At 41.5% G+C, this 27,955-nt stretch overlaps 1 protein-coding gene across 1 annotated transcript in view; it reads right to left on the reverse strand.

Annotated features, from left to right (window-relative positions):
- Window positions 1-3,747: 3,747 nt before the first annotated feature.
- HEPHL1 (hephaestin like 1) overlaps window positions 3,748-27,955 on the reverse strand; it is a 571,952-nt gene continuing 547,744 nt past the window's right edge. Inside the window, exon 19 of the mRNA XM_044072648.1 lies at window positions 3,748-3,995. Coding sequence (XP_043928583.1) covers window positions 3,916-3,995 — 80 coding nt within the window. The 3' untranslated portion in view covers window positions 3,748-3,915. The remainder of the gene's footprint in view (window positions 3,996-27,955) is intronic.

Consider the following 27,955-nt stretch of genomic DNA (forward strand, 5'->3'; position numbering starts at 1 on the left):
GCTTCTTTCTCCCTATAGTGGGTATGCCCTACAGTGCCGGTGCCTCAAGGTCATATAGTGCTACTTCTTCAACACCACCTAGTGGTAGTGAGCCTGATGTGGTACAACAAGACCATCCTCACGGACACAACCTCTGTTTTTTTTTAAAGCTAAGCATTTTCAAAAAATGGCCAAACTACCCATTTATGCTATACTAACAAGTCCATAAAAATAGTGAAGCATATCATGTGCATATCTAGTGGGGTTTGGATTTATTGGCCTGAATGATTTAATGAAGATTTGCAAAAAATAAGTAGTCAGGAGGCATTCAGAAGTTATGTAGTTGGATTACTTGTATATCCTTAAGGGGTCATTCATATCTTTCTTCTGAGTCTCCTTCAAAAGAAGTTTAAGGTATTACACAGTGAAAACTCTAGTTTGCTAGGGTATTTTTCATATTTTTTGCTTATGTGACTTTTCTAGGTGACCTTTTTTTTATTTTTTTGGGACATTATATATATAACCTAGTGCATTCTACACCCCCTGGAAGTTGAGGGAGTAGAAGCACTTCTGCTTGATTTAACATTGCCCTGTGTGAAGAAAATGGGACTTGAGGGTGATGTAGGTGTACTCAATGCCCCCTAGAATATCAGGAAAATAGACTATGTCATATCATGTCCACATACTTGGGTCTGTCTCTTTTGGAGTCTGTGAGAAAAACCTATGCTTCTACATATGCTGCAACATGATATGATACCAAGGAACTGGTGTAACATTTGTGAGGTAAATACCCATGAAATGCTCAGTATGTCCCTTGACAGTTGCAGGAAGGCCCCTCTGCCAAGAATAGTCATAGGTTCATAGGTTCATAGGTTGGTACTAGGCTATCAGCCCTAGGGCCTATACAAGCCAAGCCATAACAATTCCCTGGCTATTTCTTCCCACACTATTTATTTCCCTGGACCTCTGTCTAGCAGGGCGACTGACGTGATCCCTGGGGTGAATTTCCTTTATCCCTTCCAGTCGTCAAGGTTCCTTTTGAAGAGGCCAAAGAGGCACTCTGCTTGACATGTATGGGCAATCTATTCCAGAGTCTACGGAGTCTCTGGGTCAGGAATCTATCCCTCCAGCATGTTTTGTTTATTGTGATGACAAGGTTTAGATCCCTGGAGCGTGTGGCTCTGAGGTATTGGGATTTCTTTAAGTGTAGCATATCCAACAGCTCTGGGTTTGACATGGCCTTGTATGTTAAGCAGAGATCGCCTCTGAGTAGACGATATGTGACAGAGTATAGCTGGAGTTTTTTTAAGGTGGTCAGCAGAGGGCATCTGCTTTAGGCCTGTGATTCTTTTAGTGAGGTATTTCTGCGGCCTTTCCAGTTGTTGCAGATGTCTTGAGAGGTACATACCAAACGGGGGGTTGTATTCTATAATGGGTCTAATGAGGGATGAGTACAGTGGGACAATGACCTCCTTTTTTCTGGATGAAAAGCCCTTAGTGATGAGGTGTGCCACATAGAAGGATTTCCTTACTGTTGTGGCCATGTGGTTATCGAAGGTGAGACCACTGTCCACCTGTGTCCCCAAGTCTCTTATCACACTTTCATTGTTTAATGTACTGCCACCTATATGGTAATTCACAGATACATGTTTTTTCCCAAAGGGGATAACTATACATTTTTTGGCATTGAGCTTGAGCCCATGGCTCCGGCACCAAGCATCTGTTTCTGTAAGGCCCTTTTGTAGAGTATCCACATCATTTGGGGATTCAATAATGGCTCCCAGTTTGCAGTCATCTGTGAACTTTATTAGCTAGAGTCCTTTAGTGTTGGCCTGTACTTCAGAGAAGTAGATGCCAAACAAGAGCGGTCCTAGGACTGAACCCTGAGGTACTCCACTTGTCACTTGTCTGGAGCTGGATTTGGAGTTGGCTACTTTTACAGTGTGGGTTCTATCAGTAAGCCAGTTAGCAACTCATTGGGTGACGTAGGGATTAATGCCCAAAAAGTACAACTATCCCGCCAACATTCCAGCTTCCGCTAAGAGCAGAAATAAAGTAGAATTCTGCACTGACACTTGGCAGAGTATCGGGCAGGGTGCAGTTCAGCTTGACTAGCAAGCCGATTTTGTGTCGGGTAATACACGTGCACAGCCTACCCCTTTTGAGAAGCGGCAAGGAATAGGATAGCCACCCTTGCAGATGATTTAAAGCTTAGCACCATCCCCTCGGTAGGGTAACATGAATCCTTGCACTCTGCACGTGAGGGGTAGATGCCATCACAAAACTGGCAGAAAAGAACAGAAGGAAAAGAGAGAATCCATAAGACTCAAAGCCCCAAACCACCACTTAAAGAAGAACAGAGCAAAGACCATGACTGATAAGTGATCCCAAGCCTAAGCAAAGCTCACTAATTGAGTCAATGCTGCATATATCTTAGTATCCATAAGGATTGGTATTTCATATATATATATCCCATAGAATTCCATGTGAGGATGGCACACGTCTAAAGCTTCCATGTGGTTCCTCTCTCCAAGTGATAACATTCAACTATGTCCCTGTGGTGGAGGTGATAGTGGGTTAGATGTGTTCAGATCTGTCTGCGACATGGAGGGTATATATCTTTGAACAGAAATTTAAATGAAATGATAAATGCTTGCAACAAACATAAGCATTGTGCTTCACAAATAACAGAAAAACTATTTTACCAAATAGATTATTATAATGCATGTATTTATATTTAAACAATATATACACTGAGAATTCTGTTGAACAGAGTATCAGTTAAATATGACAGCCTGTAGTATATACTGAATTAGCATGAGGAAGGGGTTCAGCAGTGCCTATGAAGAATGTTTATTATGCCTTCTTATTACTTGACAGCATATGTTAAAGTGTCTTACCTTACTATTATCAGAATCAAGAAAGGAAACCAGGACCTGAGTTATGCAGACACTAAACAAGCTTCTGCCTAGTGCCTCAAAGTCTGAAGAAGATTCTCAAAATTTCAGATTTTTTTTCACATTACACTTTCATTATAATCTTATATGTGAAAGTCTTATTATTAATTAATGGCATATGTATTGTTATTAAATAATGTATATGTTTAACTTTGTTGTTTAAGCTCACAAATGGATATTGCTGACTGATTGACCAGTTTAGTATGTATTTTGGCATTATTCTTTCCAAATAGGGCCTTATATGACTTCTCATAACATTGGTCTTCATAATGTCTAAACCTTGTCCTGGTGGAAGCACAGCTCAAACGTGGTAGAGGAAGAAAGAAATACAGACACACACATTCAGTGCCCATAGCCGGCAGAATTCTACATCTGCTAGATAGAAAGGACAGTTCTACACTGTGCTTTTACACATTTCAGACAGCTGTGTGTAACACAGTCTGTTTCCATGTTGCCTTGATCAGCTGTTACTAAATTATGTAATTCCACTTAACATTTGAAACAGAAATTCAAATAAAATGTTAAACACATTCAATAAATATAAAGATCTTTTATTACAAATAAGAATATTTTAGCAGAAAATGTTATAATTTACATTTTTAATAGTTAAACTATATTTGCATTCAGAAAGCTGTAGAACAGAAGAATTACAGTTTGATAAGGCATTCAGCGTTATGTACTAATCAAATATTACTTTACGTAAAGATATTAAAAGTTCTTCTTTGTCTTCATACCTTACTGCAACGCTGAATATACGGTGCCCCATCTGCTTAGTGTAGAACATTTCATGGTTATTGCTAACCTATGTTGGGTCATTACACTGTGGAGACATGAGGTAGACATGCTAACTATAATTTAATCCATGTAGGTTCACTTCTCTGGCATAGCTGCAAAAACTGAAAAATATTCTGTTAGGAAGCAATATTATCATCTCTGTAGTGTGGGCTACATGTTCCTCATTACCAGAATGGATTCTGCACTAGTCCAGACAAATAATTATTCTGATAAACTGAAGTATTATTGCCAGTGTCAGTCCTCCCGCTCTTGATATTTCAGATCCTATTGTGAGATAAAATGCACATCATGAGAATAAAACACATGAAAACATTTCTAACTGTCCAAAAAATTGCTATTTCTACCATCTCCAAGTTACTTGTAAAGAAATATGTACTTAAAAATGAGTTTTTCATGCCATTTGACTGTTGTTAAGTTTTGCACTGAAGGTCATTTATGATCTGTAATACTATATATAAATATAGTTGTTTGCAGTGTCTCACTGACAGCATGCTTTTTATAAAGTTATTAAAAAGTGCATTTTCAACAGACTGAAGGGTGCAGATAAACAGACACATCTCTGTGTGACTGCTGATGTTATCATCTGAATTTATTTTAAAGTAATATACTTTCAAAATGTTTAAGATTTAAAATGAATGTGATACAATGGAATATGAGGGAAACAGTTGCTCTCAGTAAAACAGCAACAGTAAACATAATCAATCAAAATATATCTTAACAACATATCAATATATCAGAATGGTAAACTTCTCTAAACAAATGTGAGTCATGGGAGGGGGGTACAAAGTTACATTTTCTGAAGAGAATTAAATCACAGTAGTATAAGTGAGCAATCATCCATGACTGAGTATGGGTATCACAGGATTTACCCATGTTTGGTGTTGGTTTGATCATGAGTAATCATACAAAGCCAGATGTGGTCCAATCCTGTAATATTCACATCCAGTCATGGATTATTAGCATCATACATTATTTAAGAATTGCTTACTTTTCATAAAAATGTCATAGTATCATGGCATTTTAGTGTTCTTCTGCTTCCTCCACTCCATACTGATATACTGCTCATGTGTAAAACATATGTCTGCATGCTGCTGTACATTGCAACAGTGCAGTGCAAGCCAGTAGAGAAGATGGAGAGGACAGTGGGCCGGATTCACGAAACCTCCGTGTAAGAGTTAATATGTCTTACACGGAGGCTGCAGTCTAACGGTATGATGTCAGCATGCCATGCATATTCATGAGGGCATGCTGAATCATACCCTAGGCTAACACGGTCCATGTAGGAAAGTAGGGGGCGTGTCCGAATGCCGAGTTCTGCAAAGGGACACGCCCCCAGAAGAGTCAGAGTCCTGAAAGTAAACACCCACGAGCGAGTCCGCGGAAATGTTAAGGAACACACCACACATGCCCTCACAGACTATAAACCCAACTGTAATGTAAAACGTAAAAAATAGCAGTTTAATTTTTTTTTTTATAATTTCCAAAATGTTTGCCCGTAGTTGCACTCATTTGCGCTGGTATGCCCTCTGCTCAGCCACAGTTAGCAGACATTGAAAAGCATATAAGATCTAAATATGCAAATTAAGCCAAGTAGCAATAGCGTAGTGGTAGAGACGTTGGCCAAAGAGGAGGTAGTCACGGTTCAAGCCCCCACAACATCATTTTCCATTTTTATTTAAATAAGCATGAGACAATCCCCTAACATACATATATATATATATATATATATATATATATATATATATATATATATATATATATAAAACTATAATTTAAGTAAAATGTAATGAAATGGGCCATGTATTTTTGAAGAAATCCGACATAATAAAATATAAAAAAAGGATCATAATTGCCCATAGCTTAGCAAGGCTTTAGCAAGCTGAATATGGGTGCCCATAGGTGAGCAGCACTTTAACAAGCTTAATATGAGTGCCCATAGGTGAGCAGCGCTTTAACAAGCTTAATATGAGTGCCCACAGGTGAGCAGCAGTTTAACAGGTTTAATATGAGTGCCCAGAGTTGCACAGCACTTTAACATGCTTAAAATGAGTGCCCATAGTTCAGCAGCGCTTCATCCAGCATAATATGAGTGCTTATAGCTAAATAATGTGTTACCCAGCGTAAGTCTTTGTGCGAAGCTGCGCAGTGCGCCAACCAGCTTACCGTCGGGCAACATTGGGCAAGCTGTATCAAATCCGCCTTTACACAGACACACCTCCTAGCCTGTCTAGACAGTAGTAAAATAAAAAAAGCAATACCCAGGGTCGAACCTGAGATACTGTGCACCATAGTCAAAGTACTGAACCACTAAGCCATGACAGCTGTACTGAGAAATGCAGTATTAGCATATATATAGGAATGAATGGAAATAGAAGCATGACAAAGCAGGTTTTTTTAAGCTGATAAATGTCCAAAACGGCCAATCACAGATAAGAGTGGGAAAACTGGCATATATAAGCCCCATAGGCGGGAATACACAGCATAACTGATTGTGATACCCATTTGCAGTCAGGATGGCAGGTGCAGGAGAGGGAAGTCGCTTTAGAGCACAAAGGTAGGGTGTTGAGGAGTCAAAATATATGGTTTGGCTCCTAGTCCATGATCATGAAGCACAACTCATGCAGGGCCAGGTTCACTGGGGTGCGTACAAGGCAGAGGTGTGGAACCGGTTGGCACATGATCTCACCAGTGCCACAGGCATTCCGAGGACTGGTGAACAGGTCCGTCACCACCATGCAGACCTGAAGCGATGGAAGGAGGACCAACTGAACCGTTGGATCCAGGAGGCCCACCAAATGCCCAACGCCCCACTACTAAGTATCCATGTAATTAAGTATGTAAGAAATGCTATCCTAGCCTACAGTATGGAGACGTATGTTTCAATATTACTTCCTTTATATTACAGCTGCAGGTGTTCGTTCCACAAATCAGCGAGCCTATGCTGATAGGCTGCTGAGGTTGTGCCACCAGGCAGGTTAGTAATTATTTAGCTGATATTGTCATAGAATATAAGTGAGACAGATTGTAAAAGAGTTCAGTGTTGTAACCCACTAATAAAGGTCAAATAAGCCTAGAAGAAAGATTATGCTAGTATTGTAAGATTAGATAAGTGATGCAGCCTGGAAAAGAGTGTAATGCAATCCAGTAATAAAGATTAAACAAGTCTCAAGTAGAGTTTCCACCTGTATTGTAATATCAGATAACTGCTGCAGCCAGAAAATGAGTGGCAATCAATCAACAAAGGATAGACAAGTGTCAAATACATCCTTGTAAATTCTGCCATATGAAATAAGTGAGTCAGCTGGAAAGGGTTGTTGTAAACCAGTAATAAATGTTAATAAAGCCTAGAATTAAGTACCATTCTGAAATGTAAATATAAAATAATTGAGAGAGTGTGAGAAAGACAGTTTGAAGCTACCAAGAAAGCTGTAATAAGTCTGAAATAAAGGTATACTGCAGTCATTACATAATGAAATGAATGAGACAGCCACAACCAAAGAGTGTAATGTGTTGAATAAAATACAGAACATGGACTGTGTCCGTCCCACAAATTGGATATGTTGCTGTACCCTTGCATTATGGAAATAGTATGGTTGTATGAAATGCTGAACATCCATAGTTGTCTAGACCCATATAAATCAAATGTAGCAGGATGCTGTACCCGATCACAGCCAGATATGAACATATATGAATAAAAATGGAATGTATATTAATGTAGCAGTAACATCCCCATCATCAACATTCCTAAGGTTACATACAGGAAACTGTACTAATACATGTAGGGGATATATATCTGCATCTACTAGGAATGTACAGTATATGTATAGGTAGTTTTAGTTGTTAATATAAAATTTCTCCACCTTACCCTATTTTCACAAATGATGCCATTCCACACCAAACCGGGTATGTGTATTCACAATTAATTCCCATGGACATTTGTCCTGTTGGTTCATACATATCTGCATGTACGTTGATGCATGTGAAATGTTCACATATCCAAACCTGATGGCCCGTTGCCACCAATCAACCCTGCATGCTGTTGGAATGTGCACTGTTGTTCTAAATATGCATTTGTTATGCTTGCTGCTCAATGTTTGGAATTCATGAGTGTTTGGTTAATGGGAATACTGAAGCATGCTGTTACAACTAATTTTGAATGGTGTTGTTTGTTACTAACCCAAAATGCCATAAAATACTGCTTAACATAGGACAACAGGGAAGGCGGGTTCCAGCGGACCCACCTCTCCCACCTCAGCTGGCGAATGCACCTGGCACCAGTGCTCAGGCCGGGACCTCCTCTTCTGGTGGGATGGGGCTCATCCCCCCTCTGCAAGCGTGGCCAGAGGAGAGTCTCCACTCACCCTCCATAGGGTCTGGTCTGTGGTGCAGTGAGTTCAGGTGTTCTGTGACTGATCCCCTACGCCAGCTTGAGGCAAGGGTGGTGCAACTCACGGGTGTGCATGCCTGTCCTATCCAGCCCCCAGCACAGCCCCGGCCTGGGCTGTGAAGGTGCAGTGGTAACTGCCTATGGGTGGGGATTTCAGTTCCACTGCTGCCATCTGTGGGCTCATGGGCTTGCAATATCCAAACATCCATCCCCGTCATTTGTGTTTACCCCCCACATGTGTCATACTCCGCCCCTGTATGCGTCTTGTTTGTCTTGTCTGTTAATCTCCCCAACCTACCTCCCCAAATATACTTACTTCCTATGCCTCACATTCCACTCTCACCTGAAAAAAAAATAAAAAAATGGCACTCTGTTCCCACAAAAGAATTACGCCCCATAAATAGCTGCCCAATTCGCACACATGTCCACTGGATATGTAAACTGATAATTCTAATTGGCAGTACAACATATTTTGTTGTCCTTACCCCTTTCTCAGGGGTGGAAGGTTTCAAATTTCACACCAAATTTCACACATATGCACAGCTGTTGCTGATAAAGAAGTGGGCAGCTATGGGCCTTCCCTACATCCTTCCTGCACATCCCGAGCTTGTTTTCCTACCCTCTTTGTGCCCCCCTTTTCACCACTTTCCTATCTCCCCATTTTCTTTCCTTTAAAAGAAATTAGCGCGGATGTTAGCGGGAGTAAGCACTTTTAAGCAGTAGTCAGCGGGTGTGCGCTTGTGTGTGCTTAGCTAAGCGAGTGTGCGCATGTGTAAGCATTGTGCAAACCAGCGCAAACCCGCTTACAAGTGCTTAAAAGTGCCTTAGACACTCTGTATGACAAGGCCTGTAGTCTGCTCATCAGTAAAATAAAATACCCCTGTCAGTCTCTAACCCCAGACCTGGGAAGCACTATTCTGCATGAATTACCACTGAGCCATGGCAGATATACAAGAACTTGGTGCTGAAAGAAATATATCATGAAATACAAGGAGTGAATGTAAAGGGAATATAGGAAGGCCATTACACAAAGCTTGTTCCCTGAATCCTTACTGGCAATTCTTGTGGAATTGCATTACATTAGTGTGATAAGAGAAACAGCCATGCTAGGAGGTAATAATGTTACAGTAGCACCTTACAAACCCCACAAAGTATCAGAGCAGGATAAACACTGCCATATTTGAATAGGTATGAGGCCAGACTTCCCAACTGTGACTGATTTAAAGGGATGTCCCTGATTTGCAAAAAAATGTTACCTGTGCCCCGCTGACTCCCTGTGAAATGTACTAACAGTAGGCAGAAAGGTGAGGTATCCCACGTAATAGTGACTGTCAATAAGTTAAAGTAGACACTACTTGCATGTCAAAAATGGTGTAGTAATACATATGCTCAAAATACCCCACAGTCACAACTGCAGAATATCTGAAATATATCACAGGTGTATCCCACTGATATGTACCTTTCCCTGAGGCTGGTCAAATATATACCTGAGAGTATCTGAGGGCTGCAAATGTCAGAAATACACAGGCATATCAGCCTGTCTGCTGTTACACATACTGCGAATAGCTGTAGAATTATTCCCACAAGCACACCCTCATGTAGGAGTACAACACAGACATATCAAAGGATGTAGCCATCTAACAAACTAATGACAGTATAGCAGTTTACAAGCACTGTATGTGCCTGATATTCATAATTGTTAGTACAAAATACAAGGCCCTAGTACTGCTCAGCAGCAAAATAAAATACCCTTGTAAGTGTCAAACCTCAGACCTTGGGCTCACCAGACTGCATGCAGTGCCACCAAGCCACAGCACACATATAAGAACTTACTGCTGAAAGAAATATATCATGCATTACAAGGAGTGAAAGTAAATGGAAAGTAGGAAAGCCATAGCAACACATTCCAGTAAAGAAAAATATCAGGCCTTCAAGGAGTGAATGTAAAGGGAAAATAGTGAAACCATAGAAACACATTGCAAGAACTACTGTTGTATACCAGTTAATCCACAACTCCCACAGGAAAGTACATACTCCCATGTAAACAGTGTTAGCATTAGCAGGTGTGAGTTAACATACACACTGAGAAGAGTGAATTGGAAAAAGCAACAGTCAGGTTTCAGTGCAGCATGCATTTCAGTGGCTACAACACAGCCTTAGATATGAGAGACATACTAACCTTCTGACTGACATAACAGTGTCCACAGCAAACCAGCATGGTCCCCACCTTGCAAAACTGAAAGGCCTATGCTTATCTAACCTAACATTTTATAGCAGTGTCCTGAAATCACAGTGAAAACTGCAATTACCACACAGCAGGCTGCATGCAATTAGTAAATGCTGGCCACCAACTGGTGCAGAGGCCATCACATGCACATGTGCAGATACCTACAAAAGCAGCCTGTACTGCCAGTCCACACATGCAATAATATCATTGCAGCAACTGGAGGGAGAGAGAGAGAGAGAGAGAGAGAGAGAGAGAGAGAGAGAGACAGAGAGACAGACCAAAATAAAACAAAAAAAGAAGAAGAAAAACCAAGCCAGCCAGCCATCCAGGCATCCAGGCAGCCAGCCATCCAGCCACCCAGGCAGCCATCCAGGCATCCAGGAAGCCATCCATCAAGCCACCCAGGCAGCCATCCAGCCATCCAGGCAGCCATCCAGCAAGCCATCCTGGCAGCCAGCCAGCCATCCAGGCAGCCATCCAGCCAGGCATCCAGGCAGCCAGCCATCCAGCCACCAGGCAGCCAGCCAGTCATCCAGGCAGCCAGCCAGCCATCCAGCCATCCAGCCAGCCAGTCAGCCAGCCAGCCAGCCAGCCAGCCAGCCAGCAAGCTAGCAATCCAAAAAAAAGCTGTCATAGACAAAGGTAATGTAAACTACATAATCTAATAATCTACATACTGTGAACCCTCCATATGTTTAGCAGTCTGAATCTATATGTATATGAAGATGTGCATAGGGCAAGGGACATACTGCAACTGTTAGTGAAGGCTGGACATACATATGTAGTTGAAGGTTGCTATGTGCACATATCAATGTAAGTTGTAGTGTGTGGCATTGAAAACAGCATGCAGTGCAGGTATATGTCATGTGGTGGTGAACTTCTGTGGGACTGAGCCAGTGAGGCCTGCTACAGCTATATGGCTTGAGGACAGCATAATGCATTATGCACAACAGTGTGCAATATCATTACAGAATGGTATGTCTCACAACTGTTGCAGAAGTGATCTTCCCACCATGAAAGGTGGGCAGTCCATGTACCTACATGTGCATGTATATGTACAGCAATGGATGTTAAGAAGTGTGTGTATACACACACACATATATATATATATATATATATATATATATATATATATATATATATATATATACACATATACATCTATATATACATATACATATATATCTATATATCTACATATCTATATTTATATATATATATATATATATATATATATATACACAGACAGAGAGGTCTGTATAGATACATAGAGATCTCTACAAACCAAACCAACGAAAAGGACCAGCGAGACCCAAAAGCAGCAACGTTACGTTCAAAATAGTATTCCTCACTCTGTCACAAGTACCAGAATGCTGCCGTTTAAATGAAACTCTCCTTGTTATTATATTTCAAAGAACAGTTCTGTTTATTGTTGAAAAAAGGCTTGAAGTGTTAAAATTAAATACACTTTTCGTCGCACAGTAAAACGCAACTTCCTCAGAAGACAACATTAAATGCATCTAGTCCTTTTTATATATACACTAAATTAACCAATTAGTAATTTAAAGTAGGTAACCATACTCTCTGTACAATCTTCACTTCCTCCTGTTGGTATAAAAGTACAAATTGGTAAAAGTAAAAGGTAAAAATGTATATATATGGAACTGTGATCATAATAATAAATTTTGAAATTCTTTATGTTACCGATAAATTGTCTAAAAACATCATTTAAAACCGCATTTTCTTAAAACTTTTTTCTTAAAACTCTCCTTGTTATAATTAATTGTTATGCGAGTATGTTTGTGTTTTAGTTTCAAATTTTTAAAATTAAACCCTCATTTATATAACTTGTGTTTAACATTGATAAATCAACTTTTATGGTCGTATTACCATAATTGATTTTAAATTCATTATTTATTAATTCGCTACTAGGTCCTATTTCTAACACTAACTGGGCATATGGAGTTATAAAATTACTAATTGTCTAAATATTTATTTAAATAATTATTTAAGTATAAAATGAGTGTGAAAGTCAAATACCTTCTACCTAAGCTTGTAATTTAGTTGTAAATTTATTGTAGTCACTAAATGATCTCAGTCATTTAGACTAAATACCTTTGTTGTTTTTTTCTGCTTTTTTTCGTTTTTTTCTTTGATCTTTCTGTTTTCATGATGTTGTTATTGTCTAAACTAATTAATTTTTATTTTTGTTATTTTTTGTTATTTTATTATTATTAATTATTATATATATATAATAATTCTAAACCTTAAGATTGGTTTCATGGATATTTTTATGAATTCATTTCGTCTAGTCATTTTTGTAAATTTTTATGACTTTTTATGGATTTTATGAATTTGTTCCATCTTGGTCATTTTTATGAAATCTCATATCCGTTTCTTAAATAAACAATTCCATACATCTCATCTCTCCATATTTTTTTACCTGAGCCTCGATCACAAGGACTTGGGCCCCGGCTTGTGATCGAGGCTCAGGTAAAAAAATACGGAGAGATGAGATGTATGGAATTGTTTATTTAAGAAACGGATATGAGATTTCATAAAAATGACCAAGATGGAACAAATTCATAAAATCCATAAAAAGTCATAAAAATTTACAAAAATGACTAGACGAAATGAATTCATAAAAATATCCATGGTAAAACCAATCTTAAGGTTTAGAATTATTATATATATATAATGAATTAATAATAATAAAATAACAACAAAAATAACAAAAATAAAAAATAAAAAATAGCTCGGTCAAAAACAAACAACAAAAAATAAAATAAAAAATAAAAAATAGAAAATAAAAATTAATTAGTTTAGACAATAACAAGATCATGAAAACAGAAAAGATCAAAGAAAAAAAACGAAAAAAACGAAGAGAAAAAAACAAATAAAAGGTATTTAGTCTACAAGGACTGAGATCATTTAGTGACTACAATTAATTTACAACTAAATTACAAGCTTAGGTAGAAGGTATTTGACTTTCGTTACCCATTTTTATACTTAAATAATTATTTAAATAAATATTTAGACAATTAGTAATTTTACATAGCTCCATATGCCCAGTTAGTGTTAGAAATAGGACCTAGTAGCATTAATTAATAAATAATGGAATTTAAAATCAATTATGGTAATACGACCATAAAAGTTGATTTATCACGTTAAAAGCACAAGTTATATAAATGAGGGTTTAATTTTTAAAAAATTTGAAGCTTAAACACAATAAACATACTCGTACAATAATTAATTATAACAAGGAGAGTTTTAAGAAAAAGTTTTTTAAGAAAATGCGGTTTTTAAATGATGTTTTTAGACAGATTTGGTATATTTGTTATAAATATATGTTAACATAAAGAATGCATCAAAATTTATTATTATGTGATCACAGTTCCATATATATACATTTTTTTACCTTTTTTATACTTTACCAATTTGTACTTTTTATACCAGCATAGAAGGATAGTGAAGATTGTACAGAGAGTATGGTTACCACTTTAATTACTAATTGGTTAATTTAGTGTATATATAAAAAGGACTAGATGCATTTAATGTTGTCTTCTGAGGAAGTTGCGTTTTACTGTGCGACGAAAAGTGTATTTAATTTTAACACTTCAAGCCTTTTTTCAACAATAAACAGAACTGTTCTTTGAAATATAATAACAAGGAGAGTTTCATTTAAACGGCAGCATTCTGGTACTTGTGACAGAGTGAGGAATACTATTTTGAACGTAATGTTGCTGCTTTTGGGTCTCGCTGGTCCTTTTCGTTGGTTTAGATACATAGAGATATATGGATAGATAGATAGAGAATATGTATATACATATAGATATAATAGACAAATACATATATAGATATAAATTTAGATACATACATGTATACATATAGATATGAATGTCTATAGATATGTATATATATATATATATATATATATATATATATATATATATATATTTATATATATAGCTGTGTGTGTGTGTATATATATATATATATATATATATATATATATATATATATACATATATGTAGATATGTATATATATTACACACACACATATATATATATATATATATATATATGGATCTGTATATATTGATATATATATTTATATGTATATATATATATATATATATATATATATATATATATATATATATATATATATATATATATATATATATATATATATATATATATATATGTATATGAATATATATATATATATATATATATATATATATATATATATACATATATATATATATATATAAAGAGAGAGTGAGAGAGGGGGACATGGGGGCAGATGTACTGCAACAGGTGCCTGGTGACCAAGGCATGGAGAGAACACCATTGTTAATACTGCAGTACCATACCCCATTCCAAAACATGTTACCCACTAACTACCACATAGGTGGTTGCCTGCCTACCACTGGAGGTGTCAGAAGGGAACATGGGACACAGGTGTACAATTGCCTCCCCTTTGATATCCACAGTGGCACACTAGTCTTGTAATCCCTGTACATGGTACATGTCATCACAAAAGGTGTGCCAGTTAGGGAAATGTAAGTCAGTGTACCCCTGTACACCTCAAAATGTCCTATACAGTATGTACCTCCCATGAGAACTAAAGCAAGTGGAAAGGCCACAGACATACCTAACAAAGACTGATAATGGCCGCAAACACATTCCCTATGCAGACTGACTCACAAAACCACAGCTAGAGTGCCTTGCATACTGCCTACACAGAGGTTACCAGTGCTGGACATACAGAGTTATGTCACACCCATACCAGTTGGCCAACCACCATGGCAACATATCACAATCTGTCCAGCCTACATGACCTAGGGCCCTAATCCCTGTCACCGCACTAAACAGCACATGCTGGAGGTACAGGTTTCTGTACACAAATATGCCATACCCTGGACTAAACCACCCAGCATTAACAAACAAGGCTCCTCATTAGTAGATGTCATACATACCCCTGATGAATGTCATGGAGATAGGTAATATGCCCTGTGAGTCACCTGTGTGTAACCATTTCACAGGAGCAAGTAAAATCACAGTACATGTGTACCAAAGGGCAGGGTAGCATATGGCTGGGCTGCCCTTGGCCCAGGGCCAATAGCATAGTACCTACCTATGACAAAATGCACGCACACATGTACTCAGTGCAATACCAGCTATGTGACATTGAATGAGTGTGACAGTGACTGTGTGCAAGGCCTGTAAAGGTGTGATAGCTTAGTGTGAGTTTGTGTCTGTCATGGTAGTTGGTGTCCTTGGTGTGAGGCCAGAGAAAGATGTGTCAGTTATTGGGATGCAAACATAGTAGATTGGCATATGTTGTGCCGTAGGTCCCTGTGTACGACTGCGGTGTCCTATCATAGGCAGAAGCAATACATGTATGCTTAGTAAGTGGTACTGCTGTTGAATCCAGCTCACATATGAACTGTTGTACTACCTGATGTTGTAGGCCTAAACACTACAGTATGGTGTATGTTCACATTCTGTGGTAACACTGTTTGGTGTGTTACCTGTAGTCTGCACAGATTACATACCTCATGCATAGGTATCTGTAAGTAGGGGCACACAGTACTTATAAGGTACACAGTTAATGCTCATCTGTGTCGACATACATTTGTGTGTTGTATGTATGTGTAATGTGTGTGTAATGATGCCTGTACCATGGCCGCAATCACATGTGTGTTACAGGGTATGTGTGTGTACCTGGCAGCATGTATACTCTGTGACAGCAGTATGCTGGCTTTAGTAACAACTGTGCACGTATTTCAGGTAGGGGTATGGCATCAAAGACTAGGGTGGAGTACCGTTGAAACTGTACATGTGTATTGCATTCATTGCATGGGACGACAATATTCTTCATCCATTAGCTTGATACATACCCCAGTGTGAGGTTTGCATTGTATCCCAAACAGTGTGCCGAGTGCTGGTGTATAATAGTTTGTGTTATGGAGTGTGGCAGGCACTGTCAGAGAGTTGTGGGCTGAGCACTGATATGTGGCATCGAAGATATGTATCCCCTGATAGACAGACAGATGCTATATATGGCAGTGAAGTGATATCAGTACATTTGAATATTAAGTGTGCCACATGACTTGCTCACATATTTTTCTTTTCCTTCCTTCCAGCGTAATGGTGCATCAGAGCAACCCACCTTATACAGCAGCAGAGGATCAGGAGATCCACCAGAGCCTGGTGCAGAATTACTGTGTGCTGTATTCCAGGACCAGCCAGAACCAGCATGAGAGGGCTGAACTGTGGCAAGAACTTGTCCGTCGGGTAAATGACATAGGCTTGCATAACCGGACATATGAGCAGGTACGCCATCACTGCAGTGATTTAATTAGACATGTCCGGCAGCGTGCATCTGATATCCACAGACAACAGCTTGCCACAGGTGGTAGGGTACCTATCCACCCCCCTCACCAGTGTGGAGGAGCACTTCCAGGCCAACAACAAGAACATCCACAACCACGTGTCATCATGGAGGCCGGAGCCACCCAGCATGTTGAAATGGAGTGTGCAGGTAACATGCCATATCTGTAGTTGACTGTTCTCTGTACTGGTAGTCTATGCATGTCTGAGATGTGTACTGTTTGTGTAGCTGTTAACTTGCCCATTCTTCTGCAAGATTGATATTCTGAGCATAATCTGTACACCTGTGAAAGCCACCTGTTGTACTACTGTACTTTATTATACTCACAGTATCAAAGGCACAGTTGTGGCCATTGGCAATCACTCTCATATGTTTTCAGGTCCCTCTGGAGTGACAGCAAGGCAGTCAATCCATGCTGGTGAGTATGTAATAACAATACTATTGCTAATGACATGTGCATTTCATATGGAGGTGTAGTGTGTGCACATGTAACACACCTACACATAATGCATGCTGTGCATGTTTGCTGTGAGACTATGCATATCCCATTATTCTCAGTAGCTGCCTCACTCACATGCAATACACAGAGCATGACACACGTGTGGCAACACAGTACTGGACATTGTATAGGCATACCTGATACACATGTACACAACACACACGTTTGGCATACACACTACACCTTAGCCTGCTACACATGTCCAATTATGACATCTGCTATATGGCCAGCCTTCTGCATTCCACTTATCTACACATCACACATAATATACCTGAGGGGTAGAGGCCTATCATGTCTTTGTGCACCAGTCTTGAACAAATAATACATTCATGTTAGGCAATGCTCACTATTGGCCACCTTACACACTCATGTAACAAGTGGCTGTGTAATTGTGGATGTAGTCATTTTACTGCATTTCAGGTACAGCATGCTAGCTGCCTGTCTGGCACACATTATTATTGTTGACTGACCACAAGAAGCATGTTGATCATGGCTCACGTTACTACACCACATCCAGTTTCACTGACCACAAAAGTGCACATAGCTGTTATTGTGTAGCACCGTCATGTGTTTTGTGTGTGTGTGTGTGTGTGTGTGTGTGTGTGTGTGTGTGTGTGTGTGTGTGTGTGTGTGTGTGTGTGTGTGTGTGTGTGTGTGTGTGTGTGTGTGTGTGTGTGTGTGTGCAAATCTATGCACCCACAGCTTGTAACACTTGCACAACATTGTTATGTCCTTGTACACATTGTGTCCCAGGGTGGAGACAATCACTGAACAACTACACACAAGCATCAAGTACACATATACTGTTATTAACAAGGGCTGTCTACACTTGCACTGCATGTCCCTGTGCAGCACATAACCTGCATGCTGACACATGTGCAGTGATGTTTTTCCTTGTGAAACAGTCACCCACCCTAAAACAGTATTGTGTATGTGTTGGATTGCAGGTGTGTCTGTGTTTGTATCTGCTGTACCGAGGAGTGTGCCTGTGTGCTTGTGTGCCTGTGTGCATGTGTGTATGTGCACCTGTGTGCATGTGTGCATGTGTGCCTGTGTGCATGTGCACCTGTGTGCATGTGCACATGTGTGCATGTGTGCATGTGTGCCTGTGTGCATGTGCACCTGTGTGCATGTGTGCATGTGTGCTTGTGTGCATGTGCGCCTGTGTGCATGTGTGCATGTACGCCTGTGTGCATGTGTGCATGTGTGCCTGTGTGCTAATATTGTGTACACATTTGTGAACTGTGTTTCCTATCTTCCTCTCACAGGTTCTTATGTTGCTCTGGTGGAGTGCAGCAGGAAACCTGAAGCCACTGCTGGGGATAGTGCTAATGATGATGCATGTGTAATGGCACAGGGATGTGTGACAGGGTCTGTCGTTGGTCATCCAATTGACAGTACACAGCAGTCAACCCCATGAATGTGCACAGTCATCCTGCCGATACATCCATTGTCACCAATGTCCTTAGCTGAGGGACAGCATACAGTGGGCATTGACCAGGGTAGTGTGGTATCATTGGCACATGCATCTCCTCACAGCAGCCATGGCCAGATTCCTGACATGGTACCACACAGGCAGATGTCCAGGGGTTCTCGTGGGAGCATCCATGGTCGTACTGCCCCTGTCAGACGTGCCCACAGAGGTCTATCAACCTTAGCTATGTTCTGGGCTGTAATGCAGGCACAGGCACGTATGGAACGGTACACCAGACAGGATCTGAGGGAGCTTAAAGCACATTGCACTGCTATGAATGACGCTATGCGTGATGTTGCGTCTGCCATCCGTAACATCAGCGAGGTCATTGATAGGCATTGGGGGGACACATTAGATCTGTTCCACAACTACATGTCCAGGAACCAGAACAGTGCAGGATGGTTGAGGCATTGACGTGGACGCCTGCCAGCAACATTATCAGCTGCCAGTCGTCGCGGACGACAACAAACCCGCAGCCACTCCCATAGTGTCAGTACCAGCCCCAGCAATGCTGGGTCTGTGCTGTCATTAGACCATTCTAGAAGACCACGTGCACATGGCTCTGGACAGTCCCAGCAGGGACATGTGTTCAGTCAACACCCCACTGCTTCTGATGACAGTACCCAGTCTGGTTTAGTGCCTGATACTGTCAGTAGCACCCCTGCCAGGCACAGGTACCGTGTCCATGGCCAGAGACAGTGACCTGTACGACCTGGCAGGTACAGTCTGTGGCTGTCCACAAACACCCGTATATGGCGGCCACATGGTGGAACTGTGTGCATGCATACACACACACATAATGCTAACACCTAGGGCTAACACATACACACACACATCACAGCAATGTTGCCCCATCTTGTACTGTTGTCCCTCACTAACACACACACACATACATGTCAATTGGATGTGTCAATGGCAGACTCTGGCAAACCAAGTACACACCCTGTGCATATGATGAAATTGTGCCACATCCTGCCATCTTTAACATTGATGCTGGAACAGGATAGCATGGTACTAATGCACAGGTGACTACATAGCACTGTAGTAATATTATGTTGTTAACAGTACAGTGTAATGATATTGTTGTGGGTATATTCGAGCATGCATGATGCATTAACTAAGTTTGTCATTGCAGTTTTGTATACACCAGTGTTAATTCCCAAAGTGTACTGTCTGCACATGTACCACATGGCTGTTGTGTGTACCTGTGCCTGCATGTGTTGGGGTGTGGACAGTACATGTGTGATGTCTGCATCACCGATTTGCAGGTGTACATTTGTGAACATGGTCAGCATGGAACATGACATGGTTTGACAGTATTCTGTGGGTGGTACGGTTTCCACATGTCAATGGTCTGCATTCTGGTAGTATACACAGCTTACATAGCCTGACATTCAGTGGTCATTACATGGTGTCTCCTCAACTGATACACAGATGTAGGAACCTGGTGTCAGTGATATCCCTGCAGTACTACACTATACCAGTAGCCATTGTTACTGAGCCCCACACATCCCTGGGAACAATACCCTTTGGCATATAGCAGTCTCATGTACATGCCAACACACTATGGATATGTCCATCCATGACTGCAAATACATACAGTGGCCTACAATGCATTCTACACATGACACACCTAACTACCACAAGGGTATCATACAGACAGATACCTGTTGTCCAAGCCATGGTATACTGCTGTAACGCTACTGTGGCATTGTCATCGGCATGTAGTTAACATAGTATTCCAACAGTACCATGTAGGTGGTAGCACCTATCATGTAGAAAGGGTAATGGTGTGTACATGTGGACAGGTGTTATCTTGTCTATCCTGTGATATTCACATTTCCAAAGGTATTCTGCAGTCCCTCTGTGTATCACCTAAGCAAGAAGGTCTCTGTATGCATATCGGCAACAGTTGCCATACACCTACACTGGATGGCCATCACTCACAGACTTTTCTGTGTTTTAACATGTCTGACATATACTGCAGACATGAACCGTCACCCACATTAATCTATCAAAGCTTTCATGGGTGTGTGTCACATTGTTGGCCTAGGACACAGATCACTGCAGTAGCTTGCATTGTCACCAACATACATGTATGGCCTAAGGTCTGGTAAGCTGCGGCACATGGCGGCAAAGGTAACAACTGTATTCATATGGGGCAGGCTTCACACATAGGAACTATTAAAGGTCACAAGTACATATTGGTATGTGGCAAACACATACCTGATGTGTGCATGGCAATTACTGTTATAATAATATGTCATACAATAATGAAAGCAAAACACATACAAAAACTGTGTGACAAATGCACATATGGCATTTGTAGGATTCAAACCCCTACCTAACTAGGTTATGATACTTGAGACAGATGCATTAGCACAGCACACTATTCACATTACTGGATGATTTGCCTTCTCCTGCTGTATTTATAGGGTGTTGACATCATCAGTATTTCCAAAGAAGAATGTACATCTTTTAGTGTGTTATCCCAGTCTTCAAAATGGCCATTCCTTTCACAAAGAATTGTAGGCACACACAGCGTTTGCAGGATTCAAACCCCTACCTAACCATGTTATGGCACTTGAGACAGACGCATTAGCGCAGGGCATATTCACATTACTGGATGCTTTCCCTTCTCCTGCTGTATTTATAGGGTGCTGACATCATCAGTCTTTCCAAAGAAGAATGTACATCTTTAACTATCCCTCAGTATGGGGGATAACAATATCTGTGCATTCATAGAAACCTAGTTCAGGGTCACATATGCACACTGGCACTGCCAGGTTATGTTCTATACCATGCTTTGTGACCACAGGACTTGTGACACAGAACACAAGTAGGGGGTGTATCCATATACATCACAGATACACACACCTCTGGGTTGGTCCCACTGCACTAAGCATGACAGGCCATACATATACACCTACCATTGTGCAAAACTGCCTTTTGGTTTGGTGTGTAGTTCAGACCACCCACCCATACCCAGTAACCACACTTGGCTTTCCTGGGAACAGTATCGGATATGAAGGTCTTCACACACACTATTATAGTGGTTGACTTCAGGTACACAAATATTGACTGGGGATACTACTCAAGCCCTCAATATCACCCTACAGCCACTACAATTTGTGAATCCATGTGCTATGGCACAACCAGTCACCACACCCACTAGGGGAATACATATTGGACCTGATCATCACCAACATGGGGACTCTATGTTCCACACCAGAAGTAGAACTATCATTGTTAATATCAGACCATGATCAACTTTCCCTGGACATCCATATCCCGTCCCCACACCCAGCCAAGGAAATCACTGTAAAGAATTTCTCAAAAGCAGACTTTGCATTTGTGAAGACTGGGGTGGAATACTTCAGAGGCCCCATGCTGGAGGTTAATACAGACCAATCTGCAGAATTCTTTGCAAACGCATTGTATGAGCAGCTGCAGGTATGCATTGATCATGCTATCCCACATAAAACCATGACTCCTCCAAAACAGGAGACCTGTCTGGTTGACCCCAGCCATATATAAGCTGTACAACAGAAGGAGGAAGCTACTACATAACAGAGCAATATCCCACAGATCCAGATAGATCATAACCTCTCCTTTGCTAATCACATTGACAGAGAGTCATTGCTAAGAACTTTGTATAGCCCTCCTTCTCACATAGGTGTTTGCATGTAGATCATGTGAGGTCATTGTGGCCCTCTACTACTCACTCATCAGGACCATGTTTGACTACAATTCCCCTTTTGGGGTGTACCTTACCCAACACCTGCTGCAGTGAACACAACAGTACCTCCCCAAGAGAATCATGGGCTACACACAGATGTCCTATGCAGCTCAGCTAAAGGATCTCCAGCTCTACTCAGTTGCTTAACGCCTACTCAGAGGTAATCTATGCCTGACGTACACAGCCATTTCAAACCCAGAAGTAATGGACATGCTCCACCTCATAACATCCAAGACCCTTACAGCTACACACTCCAGGGACGTAAACCTCAGCACAAACAAATAGGACATGCTGCAGGGACAGATTCATTACTCACAGGCTCCCCTCACTCTGGAATTGAATCCCAATTAAAGTTAGACATAGCCCCTCACCAGCCCTCTTCCAGCAAAATACAGCCGCATGGATGGGAAATTGCAAATTCACCCCTGGGATCTCCACTGTGTCCCTGCTTGACAGAGGCACAGCAAAGTAGCCTTAAAGGGTGCCTTCTGTGACCTACTTTACAGAGGCACAGTAGGCTACTCTACTGGGGAGGCAGACGCCAAATACACTCTGCCTAGGCTTATGAATTCACCTCTGCACCTATGTTTATGTTTGGGATGCACAATATTTGTTGCTGCTACTGTTTGCAGGTCTTTACTGCCGTAGCTTTCACAGTTTCTGTGAACAACTTGTGTATCTGCATAACATGTTTGATCATGACAGGGTTCCTGTATATTAATATATGTGTCTGTTGTCATTTAACTGTGCACACAGGGTGGATTGCTGGATCGTGGGAGGTTCCTGGCTTAACACATACAACTGCCAGATATGTGTGACTGATTGCTATACTCAGACATGGCCTAAGTGTGTGAGCATGCCCAGTGTGACCTTTCCATATGTTGTGATCTGAAGTCCACTACATTTGTGGTTGTGTGTGAACATGACCAATATTGACATTAATACTGTGTGTGTTGGAAGTCATGTTGTATTCTTACTGCCAGACTCCTTTGTGTCATAACTCAACAGGGATTATGCTGTGCTTGCACGGTTTCCATAGGATAGTTTGCAAAGACTTGGCAACATTCTCTCATACTGGCTGAACACTGCAATACTGTCATGGTGTAGTGGTTCAGTACTTTCACTATGGTGCACAGTATCATGGGTTTGAGTCCCATCACTGCTGCAAATGCTCCTACTGAGCAGACCAGACTAGTTCAGGGCCAGTTGGGCAACTATGAGCATGTTGCATTTTGTTCAGCTATGTCCTACTTAAACCAGGTTTGTCCGACATTGCTGTGTATTCACCAACTTGGGTGGACATTGGCAAACATTACTCCACAGTGACCAAAGTTGTACTACTTGGTGTGTGTGATTTTGTTTATAGGTTCATACTAGGCCATCTGCCCTAGGGCATTTATAATCCTAGCCAGAGTGTGTTTGGCTTTCAACACACATTGTAAGTGAAGTTTGCCATTACATTTTTCATGGTTAGTATACTGTGCCTCTGGCTAACAGTGACATAGAAGTGATACCCAGGGTAAACCCACAATCTCCCATCCACTCATCAGGATTCCTCTTGAAGAGAGTCAATGAGGGACTCTGGCTAACCTGGAGTGGGAGTTTACTCAAGAGTGGGGGTGCCTCTGGGTTATGGATCTGTCACTCCAGCATGTCCTATTTATTTCACTCCTGAGGTTCAGGTCTCTTAAGCGCGTAGCTTGATGGGATTCTGATTTTCCAACCTGCAGCATGTCCATTGATTCCAGGTTGGACATGGCTTTATACATCTGCCACAGATTGCCTCTGGGCAGGCAGTATGTCACTGAGTGAAGCTGCAGTTTCTTTAACCGGGCAGTGTATGGCATGTGTTTGAGCCCTTTGATCCTCCTGGTGAGGTACTTTTGTGGTCTTTCCAGCTGCTGCAGGTGTCTGAAAAGGTACATCCCACAAGGGGCATTGTACTCAATTATGGGCCTGATGAGGGATGAGTTAAGAGGCATAATGACCTCCACTGATGTAGATGTGATTACCTTCATGATTAGGTGGGCTATATGAAATGTTTCTCTGAACACTTTGGCCACATGGTTGTCGAATGTGAGATTGCTATCGACTTGGGTCCCCAGGTCCCTTATCACTTCTTCCATACTTAATGGGTTACCACATATGTAGTAATTTGTGGGCACTTTTTTGACAAAGGGGAGGACTATACACTGTTATGTGTTTAGCTTGAGGACATGGCTCTGTCACCAGTTGTCTGTTTCTATGATGCCCTTTTGTAGGATGCTTGTGTCAGCTGGAGGGTCTATTATGGCGCCCAGTTTGCAGTCATCTACAAACTTGTTCACCAACAGTCCTTCTGTGTTGGCCTGTACCTCTGAGAAATATATACCAAACAAGGGAGGTCCCAGGACTGAGCCTTGTGGGATGCCACTTGTAGCTGGTTTGTGGTCTGACATGGCTCCAGCATTTCAGACCATGTGGGTTCTGTCCTTGAGCCAGTTTGGAACCCATCTAGTGACATAGGGGTTTCTATTGAAGCTGGTGATTTTATCTATGATGCCCAAGTGGGGTACTGTATGGAAGGCATTTGCAAGGTCCAGGTAGGCTGTGTGGACCACCATCCCCTCGTCAATGTCCTTGGTGACTGTTTCAAATGACTCACCCAGGTTTAAGAGGCAGGAACTGCCCTTAACAAAGCCAAAATGGGTAGGATCCAGTGTCTGTGTGTCTCCAATATGTTTATTTATGAGGTCCATGATGATCCTTTCCATAGCTTTGCAGACCTACCTAGTCAGGCTTCTGGGACGATTGTTTGCAATATCCGTTGAGGCACCACCTTTGTGGAGAGGGTCCACTGTTGCTGTACACTGCTCTTTGGGTACATATTGTGTGTTAAAGCTGACATTGAACAGTGGTTTTATGTGTGTGTTCAATTCTTCTTGGGGTTCATGTTGGACACAGTCCAGGACACCATCTGGTCCCATTGATGCTGTGTGTTTTGCTTTGGAGAGGCTGGCTGTTACCTGAGCATCTGCGATGTCAGGGGGCCAGCACTCTGCTGGGATAGATATTTGCCCTTTTGGTGGGGAGGGGGGGGGAGTTTGCACTGAACCTGTCAGCTTGGATGTTAGCAATGTCTGTGGGTTTGTTGTATTGTTTGTCATTTTGGACTAATTCTGAACATATCTGTGGATTCCCACACAGGTTCCTACAATAAGTAAAGAATGCCTTGTGATTATCCTTAGTGTCCTGTACAATTTTTATCTCACAGATGGCCTTAGACAATTTTATGTGTGGACGTTGTTTTTCAATAATACTGGTCAGAGATGGCTTCCCTTTTTGTGATTTGAATCTATCATATAGTAGCTTCCTCCTTGTATTGTATGGTTTGTTTATGGCTGGGGTCCACCAAACAGGATGCCTGCCTTTGGAGGATTGGGTCTTGGTTTTATTTGGGATTGCATGATCCATGCATTCCTGACGGTGTTCATAGAATGCATTTATAAAGGGTTATGAGGTCTGGGCTGTATTTTCCACATACACAGGGGCTGTAAAGGATTCCACGTCAGTTTTGAGGTGTGTGACATATGCTTTAGTGAACATTTTTCACTGTGGTTTTCTGGCCATGGGCTGGGGTGGGGATGTGAATATCCAGTGAGATTACTATCTGGTGTAATCGTACCAGTGAGGGATACACTCCTGGTCTTGGGCATAGAGTCCCCATGTTGGTGATGATCAGGTCCAGTATGTTTTCCCCTCTTGTGGGAGTGGTAGCAAGTTGTTCCATAGCATTTTGGTTTAAAAATTCTGGGAACCTTTGGGCTAGGGTGTTGGCGCTAGGGTAATGCTCCCTGTGTATGTTTGGGTAGTTGTAGCCGCCCAATATAATGGTGTTTGGGGAGATCTTCATATTTTCGTGTCTTCGCCAGTCAGCCAAGTGTGGTTCCTGGGTTTAGGAGGGTGGTCTATAGCAGGCTATGAACTGGAAGGCAGTTTTACCCACTGTTGGTTACACATGGGTAGTCTCTAATGCTTCATGCTGTGCCACCAACCTGGGGGTGTGGGTATCTTTGACAAATATTGATACTCACCTTCCTTTTGTAGTTTGTTCCATGTTTTGCAGCTGTAAAGAATGGTATGAGGTGTACCTTTGAATGCTAGGGTGCTCTTGGGAGCCTTGATCCAGGTTTCTGTTACTGCACAGATATCAACATTCTCCATGCTGAGGAGTGTTTGGAGTGAGTGCATCTTGCAGTTTAGACTTCTGGCATTGAGTAGCATTACTTATACTTTCTTATCCCTTGTGATACCTATGGAGGTGGGTTTGTCTTTTGAGCCTTACCTAGAAAAGGCACTATGGGGGTGACAAGAGCCTTTGGCAATATCCAATAGGCCATAGGTGATAGGTGAAATCCATCCCTAGCAAAGCATCATGTCTTATCGAGCATCTCATCCCAGGCTGACAGGCATAGAATCCCCTTTCACTGACACCGATACTTCAGCCAGTTGTTGTAATTGATCATCTTGTCTTCATATTGTGGCCTTATGTTTGGTGAGGGTAGGATGCTACTGAAGGTCATCAAGTTTGCATATACGACATGGTGGTAAATGCTGTTTAGCACTACCTTACATTGCTTAACACATGGCAATCATGCCTCAGGTGGTGCTGCAGGGCTGCCTATGTCAGATGCACATACTGCACTCCCTATACATGTTTGGAAACAGGTAGTGTCAAGTTAGGCATCCCTTTTACTATATGTGCGAGTCAGAGAGGTATCATTTCCAGGGTTCCTACTGAGCCAGTGTATGTGCTATGCATTGCCTCTTTGCCAAGGCCAAAGCATACTGGGCACACCTCCTTCTGCCTACTGGGGCAGGCTCAGGTTGATCCTCCTCCGAGTCACGCTCTGCCTGTGATGGCCTTGGCACTGGTGGGGGGCTGTTTTGCCCAGGCCTATGCTGGTCCGTCCTGTTGCAGCTGTTTTCACAGGATCATTTTATGTAGCATAGCACATACCATGATAATTTGGGTACATGTAGTTGGTGAGTATTGCAAGGCTCCACCAGATGTGTTCAGGCACCAGAACCATAACTTGAGCAACCCAAACACATGCTCGATTACATGTCGTGTTTGTGTGTGTGCCTCATTATGGTGTTCTTGTTCAGGTGTGTGTGCGTTTCTGATGGGTGTCATTAGCCATGGCTCTAGTGCATAGCCAGCATCCCCCACTAAGTGACCATGTGGGATGTCCCCATTGGCAAATGTCTGGTACAGCTGCTTCAGATGCCAGATATGGGAATCATGGTAGCTTCCAGGGCAGCCAGCACACGCATTCATTATTATGCCCTGGGCATCACACACGACCTGGCAGTTGATGGAGGGGAAGCTCTTGCGGTTAATGTAGGCCCTACCCTGCTCACCGGCTGGTGCTTTGATGTGTATATGCGTGCAGTCTATTGCACCCACTACCTCAGGGTATTCTGCTATTTGCTGGAAGAGACGCATATTGCT

The sequence above is a fragment of the Protopterus annectens genome, chromosome 5.part0, assembly GCF_019279795.1.
Source record: "Protopterus annectens isolate FY-2018-M chromosome 5.part0, PAN1.0, whole genome shotgun sequence".
Taxonomy (NCBI): domain Eukaryota; kingdom Metazoa; phylum Chordata; order Ceratodontiformes; family Protopteridae; genus Protopterus; species Protopterus annectens.